The sequence below is a fragment of the Simochromis diagramma genome, unplaced genomic scaffold (genome assembly GCF_900408965.1).
Source record: "Simochromis diagramma unplaced genomic scaffold, fSimDia1.1 OVJJ01000284.1, whole genome shotgun sequence".
NCBI classification, from domain to species: Eukaryota; Metazoa; Chordata; class Actinopteri; order Cichliformes; family Cichlidae; genus Simochromis; species Simochromis diagramma.
In genome coordinates, this window is record NW_024386871.1 from 3,386,706 (window position 1) to 3,399,353 (window position 12,648).

The 12,648-nt window shown below is 41.1% G+C and overlaps 1 protein-coding gene across 2 annotated transcripts; it reads left to right on the plus strand.

Moving 5' to 3' along the window:
- Positions 1 to 270: 270 nt before the first annotated feature.
- Positions 271 to 12,024, plus strand: LOC120733465 (mothers against decapentaplegic homolog 4-like). Of its 2 annotated transcripts, none has more exons than XM_040031699.1 (10): positions 271 to 560; positions 1,643 to 2,002; positions 4,212 to 4,386; positions 4,928 to 5,185; positions 5,341 to 5,445; positions 5,541 to 5,591; positions 5,852 to 6,035; positions 7,893 to 8,061; positions 8,187 to 8,325; positions 8,994 to 12,024. In XM_040031699.1, the coding sequence occupies exons 2-10, from the start codon at positions 1,763 to 1,765 to the stop codon at positions 9,203 to 9,205; spliced, it is 1,533 nt and encodes a 510-aa protein (XP_039887633.1). In that variant the 5' UTR covers positions 271 to 560; positions 1,643 to 1,762; the 3' UTR covers positions 9,206 to 12,024. The 2 variants fall into 2 exon arrangements, with proteins under 2 accessions (XP_039887633.1, XP_039887632.1); XM_040031698.1 differs by lacking the exon at positions 271 to 560 and adding an exon at positions 592 to 1,258.
- Positions 12,025 to 12,648: the final 624 nt, after the last annotated feature.

Genomic DNA, 12,648 nt, shown 5'->3' on the forward strand with positions numbered 1-12,648 from the left:
GGGCCTTCTTCTGACACAGAAAGAAATGTCATTCATTTTACTTTAAAATTTTCAAACGGAGAGAAAACACGCCAGGTGCAGGTCAGAGTAATAGACGGGCAGGCAAAGTAAATGCATTCAGAGAAATCATGAGGTCTTTGATGTAGTGAGACGTTGCAGCAGTAATAATTAGTTACAATATCTGTAATAGCAGCAGGTGTACTAATACAGCTAAAAGTAAAATTAAAATCATGAGTTATGAGAACGAGAGCTGGCGCTCTTTACGCATGCGCAACGCGCCACTGAAGGAAATGGTTAGAGAGGAGTGAGCAGACCAGTCGTGAGTTTCCACGAAATCTGAGATTTGACTCTGATTTAATCCGGCCTTCACTCTATAGAGTATAAAGAAGGGGTTTACGGACGTCGGAGCTTTTCCCCGTCTTTCCTTAAAACACCTGCTGGAAATTATAAGGATAACCTAGGCGGTGTGCAGGACCTGCACAGACCCATCGCTGGCCCCTGTCGGCACGGCTACTTGGGGACAGGGCTCGTCTGTTAGCCGCTACACCTGCTAACTCCAGGTAAGCGTAAAGTGGAAGGTTTGAAACACTAAAACTGAGTTTGTGTTTTTAAACTACAAAGACCTTACTCACCAAACAGTGTTTTACTACTTGTGAGTGATCACGTTGTTGCTTGATGTCGTGTGCGGCGGAACTTGCCACAATAACAAACATGTCTGCTAACCTCACGGTTGCACGCTACGTAGTTTGCTATCAACAGTCATCTGTGCTAGCTGATATTTTGGTATCGGGTAGCACGAACTACAAGAGAGTTGGCTTTAATTAAAGCAGTTATATCCGTGAAAGCACATCAAAATAAAATTACAGGCAAAGGCGAGTAATCTATGCACCTAATGTATATTTTGATCCCTCTACCTTTCTCTGAGAGATTTGTGAATTTGTGTTGAAAAGAAAATAATACTTTGTGGCTTGTATGACCAACTTTTAATGCGCCTGTAGACCAAACCATTGTTGAGTGCCCAACCTTTAATTTTGAAGAGATTGTGCGCGCATTTCCGGTTATGTCTGTCAATTGGGAGTAATTTCCTGAAGCTTCCTCCTGAACAAGCGGCAGCCAGACTGGCGCCGCTAGTTAGCTGAGCAGCTAGCGAACACAACAACTCAAACTTAATTTTTACCCACGAATAAAAAGCTACGGGAGTTTCTAAACTCGGCTGTGGATATACGGAAGGCCGCTTCGACATGTCATTTGGTTGTTGGTGAGCTAGCATTGTCATTATGCGGCTAAAAACTTCTTTTTTCTTTATAAGGTTAGAGTTTCTGGTTCACACCTGCTGCCAGCCACCCAGACTCAAAACAGAAATCCTGTTTGTTTGTTTGTTTGTTTGTTTGTTTGTTGTTGTTGTTGTTGTTGTTGTTTTCCTGGAAAGCTAATCTGTCTTTTGAATTAACAAGGCAGTAACTCAACAGAAAAAAATGCTGTTAAAACTGTTTTGTCTTATGTCTTTATATTTACCTACTGAGCTGTGCAGCACCATAATCTATTCTAGAGGTTTCAAAATTACTGAAAAGCTGATTCAGCTTTTCAGTTGAACTGATTTATTTTTATTTTTTTTTTTTTTTGCTTTTCATTTTACTTCCAGAGCTTGTCACCAGTCTCATTAAGAAGCACTGCTGAACTGTGACAGTCTCTCTGCCCTAACATCTTGACAATGAGGTGAAACCGTGTCAAAAAGCCGCAGTGGGGAAAAACATTAGCCGAGATGTCCATCACCAACACTCCTACCAGCAATGATGCCTGCCTTAGCATTGTACACAGCCTCATGTGTCACAGGCAGGGCGGCGAGAGCGAGACGTTTGCCAAGCGCGCCATCGAGAGCTTGGTGAAGAAGCTGAAGGAGAAAAAAGACGAACTTGACTCTCTCATTACAGCTATCACCACCAATGGGGCTCACCCGAGCAAGTGTGTGACCATTCAGAGGACACTTGATGGACGGCTGCAGGTATTTAAATATAAAGGCTGTTTCTGCTTAACACGTCAGTGGTCATGAGGTTTTACACATGAAAATTGCCAAAGATAGCACCACTTGTCAGAAAAAAAAATAGTATTTCTGCACCACAAAGGTAATTTGCAAAGAGCTATTATCCAACAGATTTGGCAGATCTCAGCGTGGTGTGCAGTGAGTTCTTAAAGAAATTTGAGGAAACTGGACAAGAGGAGGACAAAATATGTGGCAGGCCTTAAAACTAAACTAAGGAATGGCCCTTAAGATGAGCCATCTGCCAGAAATGGTGTCACTGGAAGGGAAACTGGGGCGGAAAATAAGTGGCAACAGGTGAGAGGGAAGAAACTTAATTTGATATTTTTGGATCAAATTGTCACTGATATACACAGATTTGATATTTTGAGACCAGGAGAGAGGTACAACAGTGAAAATCTATAGCCATCTGTAAAACACGGTGGAGACTATGTCATGGTTTTGCACTGTCATTATGTAAGTTTGAAAATTGCATGAATATATTCTTTTTCCCCAGAGGCCCATAAAAAAACATACATGGGCCAGTAAAACGCTGATCCACTGACCCGAGGGCTTTTAAACTGGATGCTAACATCTACTCCATCAGAACGTCTGTTATCTGCAGCAGGAAACGTCACATCAAAGTGCAGGGCAAACCTCAGAGAATGCTGATATGCTCGCTTTTCTTGAGCGCACCCGCCACATTTTCTTTTAAAGGCTTACAAACACACATACTCACTCATTCACTAGCACGTTTAAACATGCCGACACACAGGTGAACATATACCTAATGTAATTCATCCAGTCAGAACTCTTTTTGCCTCCTGCTAATGTAAGAAGGACTTCCAAGAAAAAAGAGGAAATTTTTATGCCTTACTTTAGGTTGTATGTACCGTATTTCCCGGACTACAAAGTGCACCTGAATATTAGCCGCACAAGCTAAAATCAGGGGAAAATCCTGTTTTGTACATACATTAGCCGCACCTGACTAAAAGCCGCAGGTGTTTCAATGTTGTCTTATCATATGTAAGAGAATATGCACAAAGGGAATTGTCAGGAAAGAGATGGCTGTTTGGAGACACATCCCTTTTATTAATATTTTGAAAAACAAGTTATGGGTACATATTTGCATAACTTTTTAGGTATTTGTACAAGTACTGGTAATTACAAGTACGAAACATGTACTGTGCTTCATAAATGAGTAACAAATGTAGTACATAACGATGACCTACAGCACACCAGAAAAATAGATTCGGACTACCTTTTAGGCTCAGGTGCAGTGACACGGCTTTAACAAGAAGAAAAGTCAGTCATTCACCACCATCTTTCTCTTCTTCCTGTGCACTAAAACCACCAAAGTCCTCTTCTCCAGTGTCGGAAACGAACAGGCTCAGGGTGGCTTCGTCATCCACTCTCAGCTTCTTTCCTTCGTTGTCACTTTCAAAACCAAAGAAATCCTCGTTGCCAGTGTCAGAGTCGAACACCCTCAGAAGGGCCGTGGCGGTGTCCTCCTCTCCATCGTGCAGCAGTCCAGCCCTTTGAAATCCGTTGGTGATCATGGATGTTTTCACACTTTTCCACGCTGTCAGATTCCACCGGTGGAGTTGAGCATAACTTGCTTTTCGCAAGATTATTGCCGCTCGTCATCCACATCTCCCGCTGAACGCGTAGCGCTACTTTGAAGTTTGTTTTTCGTGCTACTTGTACGGCACTATGTTGCCTGGTGGATGGACATGTGACCAACATACCACTCTTGAACCCCGATACTGTGTGTCTGATCACATGCCCTTCCGCCAGGCAAAGTAGTGCCGTACAACAGCGGAACAAACAAAACAAATCGTCTTACAATATGACAAAAATCATGGACAATCCATAGAAAAGCCGCAGGGTTCAAAGCTTGTGCAAAAAGTAGCGGCTTATAGCCCGACAATTACGGTACCTTCATTTATTTGACATTGTTAATTGTCAATGATTTTTTTTTCCTTTTTTTTTCTTTGTTTGCATTTATAATAATTTATGACACATAAATGCAATGGTATTGTATTTACAGATATTATATACAGTTAAACGATTAAAACATCGGTTTCCGTTTGAGAAATATCAATGAGCTACACAAAAGTTGACAATAGGCGTCCTTTTCTGCAGCAAGCATATAAATGAATTAACTCTGTTTTCTGTCTCTCATTGTTCCCAGGTGGCTGGACGTAAAGGCTTCCCTCATGTAATCTATGCACGGCTGTGGCGCTGGCCTGACCTGCATAAGAATGAACTGAAGCACGTGAAATACTGCCAGTTTGCCTTTGACCTCAAGTGTGACTGTGTGTGCGTGAACCCCTATCACTATGAGAGGGTGGTGTCTCCTGGCATAGGTGAGTAATGTTGGTGAGGTTCATTTGAGATTTGCAGTTGATCCAGTTATAATCTGAGTTACAAATTTGGCTACCAACAGTTAATAAAACACATTTATTGACGTACAAAGTTACTGTGAAGCATTTCGCTTTGATTCATTCATTTGGTAGTTTTGTTTAAAAAAAAAAAAAAAAGGTAATACTTGCCTGATGAGGATGGATAAAAGGTTATGTGTTTATTGTAATACCTGTGCTGATTTTCTAATATTGTCTCTGACATATGCCCTCCATATGATAATATTTTAAAACTGAAACTAATACAAAAATAAGCCCAAACTAAACATTTTCAAAAATAAAAACTAAACTGAATCAAAAACAAGAATCAAAATTAAATAAAAAAAAAAAAACACAAAACTATAATAACTCTGGTCTGTAACACAGATTGTAGTTTGACAGCTGCTTTGCCGCCTTAAGTGTTGTGATATTTACACACATCTGCATACCCATGAGCATCTGGTGCTGCCAGTGACCTGTTCCACCTGTCCTTTCTCTCGGTGTGCAGACTTATCAGGACTGACTATAAACAGCTCCGCCGGGCACAGCTCATCCATGATCGTTAAGGATGAGTTTGATTTTGACGGACAGCAGAGTGTGTCCTCCATTGATGGCAGCCACTCCCTCCAGACCATCCAGCATCCCCCAACCAGTAGTCGGCCACCACCGTCGGAATCATTTCCAACTCCAACTCTGCTCCCACCCCCTGAGCCCTCCACCTCTGCCTCAACGGCATCCTTTCCTGCTGTTGCTGCTGGATCAGGCAGTAAGATACAGTCATAAAACATCACCTCGTAAACTTGCTTGTCAGTGTGAACGTTTCATACAGTCTGCTTCTCGTCTTTGAAAGTGTGTTGCACTTTTTGGAGTCCCTTGTCTTTGTCTGTCCAGCTTCAGATCTGACTTTCGTTCTCTCCTCAGATCCCACCTCCGCCTGGCCCAGGAACGGCTTCACTCCCACCATACCCCACCACAGCAACGGGCATCTACAGCATCACCCTCCTATACCACATCCAGCACACTACTGTAGGTACACACTGACACTACAGCTGTAACTGTTTATAAAATCACAGACCTTTCTTTGCAGAGCAGGTGATTGCTGACATCTCTCTCTTTCTCAGGGCCAGTGCACAATGAGCTCGCCTTTCAGCCTCCTATATCCAATCATCCAGGTGAGGAAACGCAACCCACCCACCCAAATACACAAACCCTGTTTTAGGGGTGAATATAATAGAAAGTCTGATTTGAAAGCATCACACTTATATGAAAATGTAAAATGTAGTTTGGTTTTTCTTTCAAAATATATATATATATATATATATATATATATATATCTCAAAGATAAGAAAGTTTATGTAGCCTTGAGGATTAACTATGGTTCATTTCTATTGATGATGTGAAATTATTGAGATCTTCTTACCCTCTGTTTCAGCTCCTGACTACTGGTGTTCCATTGCCTACTTTGAGATGGATGTTCAGGTTGGGGAGACATTTAAAGTGCCCTCCTCGTGCCCCATAGTGACTGTAGATGGCTATGTGGACCCCTCAGGCGGTGACAGGTTCTGTTTGGGCCAGCTCAGTAATGTACATCGCACTGAGGCTATCGAGAGAGCAAGGTAGGCACCAACAAGAATAATGAACTGAGATTTTAACGTGTTTTGCTTGGTTTGCGTTTTTGTTTGTTTGTTTGTTTTGTATTGTTTTTTACAGATTAATTGTATCAGTTTTGGTTAAATGTTTGAAACTGAACAGTACCATATGTTACATACAGCCATGTGAAAAACCAGATGCACCACACCAGTCAACTGTTTACCAGCAAACCACCTTTACCAGCAATAACTCAAAGTAATCATTTTCTGTGTGACTTAATCAGTCTCTTACATCATTGTGTAATTTTGGCGTGCTCTTCTTTACACCTTTGATTCGGTTTATTGTGATTTGTGGCCATTTGTTTATGTGTAGCTCTCTAAAGGTCCTGTCACAGCAGGTCTTGAGTATGGTGTTCTTAAGTATTGGTTTTCTTGAGTATTGGTCTTGAGGTCTGGACTTTGGCTGGGCCAAGTCCACATGTCAGTCATGCTGTTGTAGATTTGCTGCGGTGCTAGGGATCATTGTTCTGTTGCATGACGACCTTTTAGCCAAGCTGTAGTTGTCCTACTGATAACCTCGCTTTTGACTTTAGAATACGTTGGTATACAGGAGATTTCATGGTTGCCTCATTTAGAACAAGGTGCTCAGGTCCTGTGGTTACAAAACACACCAAAATCCTCACATGACCACCACCGTGCTTGACAGTTGTTATGAGGTATTTGTGCTAATATGTTGTTTGTTTTTTGCCAAATGTGGTGCTGTGGATTATAGCCACAGTCTAAAGGACATTGTTCCAGAAATCTGGCAGTTTTTTTCATATAAAACTTTGCAAACGAATCCGTGCTGCCGTGTTCTTTGTAGAGAGATGTTTTCTTCTGGCAGCACTTCCATACAAGCCACACTGTTTTGAACGTCATGCTTAGATGAGTGATATGTTTGTGGGTGTTTTTGTTTTGTTTTATTTTTTTGCAGTTTCTCTGAGCATTGACCTTGAGGCCAGGGAAGATTGGCAGCTCTCTTGAATGTTTTCTACTTGTTAATGTCTTTCTTACTATAGAATGACAAACTTCAAATTGTTTGGAAATGACCCTCCAACTCTTCCCAGATTGATGGACAGCAGTAATTGTTTCTCTAAGATCACTGCTGATGTCTGTCCTCTTTAGTATTGTCTTGTCACAAACCTGGATGCTCCAAAATTTCTGCTTTTGTCAAGGTGGTCACATTTGCTGGTGATCAAAGAATAAAGTCCATTTGATGAATTTCTACGTACCCTCTTAATTCATATGGATGCAGTAAGACTGCCAAGAGAAAAATAATGTCTTTTCACATGACTGTAGGTAGAAATTTCAGAAGAATCTGTTCTTCTTATAACTTCTGTTTATGCCTTCCTGTTTACTTAAAGAGACCCTTTATTCTACTGGCATGAGAAGTCATTTGACTTGAAACATAACGTTTGGCACTTTTTGCTCCATTTTAAGCGACAACTTGCGTATTTCCTGTAAATGTGACAATGGGTGTTCTGTGGGTCATGCCATCCTCAACTATAGATTTAGAGAAGTGAGGAGTTGCATAATAGAGGAATATCATAGGAGGCAGCTGGAGTCTCCTATAAACATGAATTTTACAGGAATAATTTCAAACATTTACCTCTGAGGCTGAATGAAAGTAGATTTTGGAATTGCTGTTTGTTTTGTGTAAATATGTGTCCACATCAAAAATGACAATCACATTGTGTGTTTACCTTTGAAATGATCTATGGATCAAGGCCTTGTTTATGTGAATTTCTGAGCGCAAAGCTGACATTTATAGGAAGTGCACACCATGTTTTGGAGAAAGTCACTCCAGTTCATTCTCTTTCTCATGTTTTCCTTCTTTTCTGACAGACTACACATTGGTAAAGGGGTCCAGCTGGAGTGTAAAGGCGAGGGAGATGTGTGGGTGCGATGCCTCAGTGACCATGCTGTGTTTGTTCAGAGTTACTACCTGGACAGAGAGGCGGGCCGAGCCCCCGGTGACGCAGTTCACAAAATCTACCCCAGCGCTTACATCAAGGTGAGGCCACAGGTTTCAGTCCACAGCAATTTTTCCTGTGTAATAAATAGGCTGTCAGCTTTCATATATTTTGGTTTGAGAAATGTAAATAAAAACAGTATTCAGAGTGTCCTCTGTCCCACCAGGTATTCGACTTGCGTCAGTGCCACAGACAGATGCAACAGCAGGCTGCTACGGCTCAAGCAGCAGCAGCAGCTCAAGCAGCAGCTGTGGCTGGAAACATACCTGGACCTGGATCAGTAGGAGGGATAGCTCCAGCTATTAGTAAGATATAGCAACTGCAAATACTGATGCTATGAACAGAAATTAAATCAAAATGATTTTATGGACTCCTGCTCAGTAGAGTCTTGACTACCCCACTCCAAAACTGAAGCTGGAAATCTTTGGATGTGTTACTTTTCATATAGATATAATCTGAGTGTCTGTACATCCAAAACCTCACAATATTGAGTTTACTGTCATCTAAGTATAAGAAAAACAATCATCTGAAAAACATATTTTGATTTAAAAATGTCCTTACTATTAAGTTTAATAAATAGCTTCACTTGTAGTTGATGAGAATCACTTGTAAGCTCACCTGAAGACTTTTTCTTGATATTACCTGACGGAGGTGAACAGGAGAACACAACTGTTTGATATAGTCAGCTCAGATACTGAATTCTCTATGATTTCTTTTATTTATAGAGTTTTTGGGGATATTGCTTCTGATAGTCCAGTGAGTTTACAGCTAGTGGTTTTCTGGCCTCCTGCAGGCTGTGTACTAAGCACACTATCCCCCTTGCTGTGCTCTGGTACAGAGACATGGTAACTTCAGACTTGTTCCCAACATTGTCCTGAATTCATCTGTGAAAATTGCCTGATTGAGGGATGCATTTTGGGTTGGTTTGTTTTTGTCACAGTGGTTTTAATTGTGTCTTTCTGTCTCCTGTCAGGTTTGTCAGCAGCAGCTGGAATCGGTGTGGACGACCTGCGGAGGTTATGTATTCTCAGGATGAGCTTTGTTAAAGGCTGGGGGCCTGACTACCCACGCCAGAGCATCAAGGAGACCCCCTGCTGGATTGAGATCCACCTGCATAGAGCTCTGCAGTTACTGGACGAGGTTCTGCACACTATGCCTATAGCAGACCCACAGCCTCTCGACTGAGATCTTTGTAACAGCAGCATGTCGCTGCAGTATACAGTGGCAATGGAAAGTCTTCCTCTGTGAATTGTTTTGGGTAGAGAAGATGAAACTGAAGCTGTCCCACATGAATAAATACTTCCAGGTGTGTTTAAAGCACCTTCTGTGCACTGTGGCCCTAACTTTAGCTCGTGACACTAAATTAGCGGAAGCAGTTTATTAAAAATGCTTATCCACATTTTTGATAGATGGCTTTAATTTGGAATGACAGGAATGGCTTAAAGTTACACAGCTTCAAAGTATAAATCGCCAAACATGCACAAGGTTGACCTGCAGACCCCATTAAACTGGAATGTTTCCAACACAACCACCCCACTACTGACGGATATTAAAATCACACGCAGGCAAAAACATCTGTGTACTACTGGTTTGTGTTGTGTCAAGTTTTATTTAAACTGTTACAGACTGCTTTACACCTGGAGAAAGGCACAGGTTCATTCAGCTGTCAGGCTGAATAGCAAAGCAGCAGCACCCCAACACTTAGAGGAGGGAAACCCCTTGACACCAGCTCGATTCTCACCCATCCACAAATGTTGCAGGAGAAAACAACATGCCCCCGTGCCTGAAGACTGCTTCCAGCTCCCTAACTGAAACATCTCTGTGGACTTGGGGTTTTTTGTTTGCTTTTTGGTGTGGTGTTGTCAAAGTACAGGTTTGGACTTCAAGTGATAGGTGCAAGTCTGTGCCCATGGGTGTCCTGATGTCCTAGTTTCACCAGTTATTATACAGTGTTCTGTGCAATGAGCAGAACATCTGGATTGGAGATCTTGTGGCGGGGTGTTTTATCATACTAGAAGAGCCTTCTGTCATGCTAGATGTTGCATTTAGATGGGCGTCAAAGTAACATTCATACAAAAGCTCAGAGTCAAGATTTCCCAGCAGACGTTCGGTGTCTCAAGAATAACTGAAAAATAAGTAATAAAGTTTGTTAGCTTAGCACTTCAAAACCAGCGTTACAAAGTGCTTTACACCAGACACACACTGCACATAACAAAATCCACATAAGCATACGCAAATGATTCATTTCTGGCAAGAGGCCTTTGTAGGTGATCATTCAATCTTCTTTTTTTTTTTAAACCATGGTCGCCTCCCATCGGTTTCGGATACACCCTCCATAATGCCGCCATGATACTCGGGCTCTGTACCTCCTCACTTTTGTGCTGAGAACACAAAGAGAAAAGCTGAGATTCTTTGGGTACAATAAGATGAGCAGAGCAGAGGCAGACAGCTAATTTTTATCTATGATGTGCTTGCAGAATAATGAGCAGGCTTTGTTTTGGCAAACCAAAGCGATAAATACTGAGAAACGGTATAAATGTGTGATCATGACAGCATGAAGTCCAGTCACTGGCAGCTGTTTCTCAACCTCTGTTAGCTGAGGTTTCTTTAATTGGATTTTAAAGGCCTAGATCTAATTGCACTTAAATACCTTATGACTTGCAGCCCACTTATTTACCACTTGATCCAGGTCACCTGTGTGTAGTTTTCCCACAGAGAGAAGGAGAGTTTAAGGCGGTTAACAGCAATATTGATATATTTTCTTGGTTTTATTTTTGTTACCTTTCTTTGTAAATTTTTAGCACTTTACTTTTTTCCTCGATTTAATTCAATAACCATTGTTTTGAGGTGGCGAATGAACAGTAGAGCAAATAGGCTGGTTTATAGCTAACGTAGGGCTGTGATCAGGCAGCATCGTGTGATGCATTTGTAATGAAAACATACTGTATGCAGCATTGGGACACCTTTTTGCCCTCTCACTTTTCATTTAAACACATCTTAGTTTTTCTTTTGGCTTATCAGACTTTTTTTTCCTCTTCTTTTGATTTGCAGTTTTGTTTTCCTCTTTAATCCATGTAAATAACTTTGCTTTTGAAATGCATGTCAGTGTTTGCATGAATTTTAATGTCAAAGAAAGCCCTTTTTAAAATGGAGTGATTCATTTGCTCTGCATTACATGCAAATTATCATCAGAAGAGAGTAGAAACCAGCACCTGCTGTGTACTGATGTTTGTGTGTTGTAGTAAAGGCAAATAGAGGGAATCTGCATAGACGTAACTTACTCAAATGATCTAATGAATTCATGTAAAAATTTTAGCACGTCCTATTAAAAAAAGGCACCTTAAAGACATAAATCTAATAAACGAGTCCTCTGGTCATTAGCGGTCCACCTCTAATAAACGACCACTTCGCTCGCAGGTTGAAACCTGAAACGGGTGAAGTGTGACAAACTATTCAAGAAAGGCGCGTTTGATGGATTCTGTTGCACTGTTTGATGCAGGTTTTCACATGTTGATCACTCGCAACCATCAACTCACGCTTGTTATTTTAACACACAAACTTCCGCTCAGTCATAGCTTCATGAAAAGGATTTTTCTTCACGAATGTCCGTCTGTTCTTTTATTCTTTGTTCACGGGGATCTTCACAACCCAACAAGTAACCATAACTAAGCCGTGGTTCGCTTTCCTCATCCCTGTTTGCATTATGTCACCATCATTTTGAAGAGCTGTGTTCAAAAATGTTAAAATCTTGACACTTCTTATTATGGATCTAATCTATTGCATGGCAGGAAACAGGATAGAGAATTTATGCTGAAGAATAGAGTCCGTTATATGATGTTGTGCTTTAAGGTGGACAGATGTTTTTATATAACTTGCGGTTATTATAGGAGCCAAAAGACAGCTCAGATGAGTTGATGCTGACTACTATGACAAATTGCAGATATAAACTTTACCTGTATTTCTTATGTGAGAGTCTATAATTAAAAATGGCCTGATATTCTCTACACAGTGTCCTGTTCTTTTTTTTCCACAGCAACATAAGAAAGCAATAATTAAATGAGGTGATCCTTAATGAAAAGGCCTGGATAGACACACAGGAGTGTACAGTTACACCAGAGCTCAAGTTAAAGTTAGAAGAACACTTTGAATTTCAACAAAGAACAAAGGATTGAAAAGCTCAGCTGATGTCTGTGTTTCAGTGCTGCTACTTTTACTGGCTCCACTTTTGCTAATTCCTCTGATCTTAAGGGGTGATTTAAGTGTACAAAGAAGAGTTGAGACAAATGTTTTATAAAACAAGTAATGAAAAATATATCAATCAAGAGAAGGGTGCGTGGGTATGCCATGGCACACGATCATTGGAGACACATATATATGGCACAAGACCTGGATATCCCTCCAAAACTGATGGGAAAACTAGACGAAAACTGGTCTGGAGGCAGCATTAGGGGAGCTGCAGGAATTTCTGGCGAGCAATGGTCGTGTACTAAATGGGCTGTAGTGGCAAGACACGAACCATCCAACCCTGAATACGTTTTGCAACCGTGTACACCAGGTTATTAAAAAGCATGTGGGGCCAAGGTGTTGAACTTTGTAGCCATAATTCCTACAGCACTGCACATCACCAG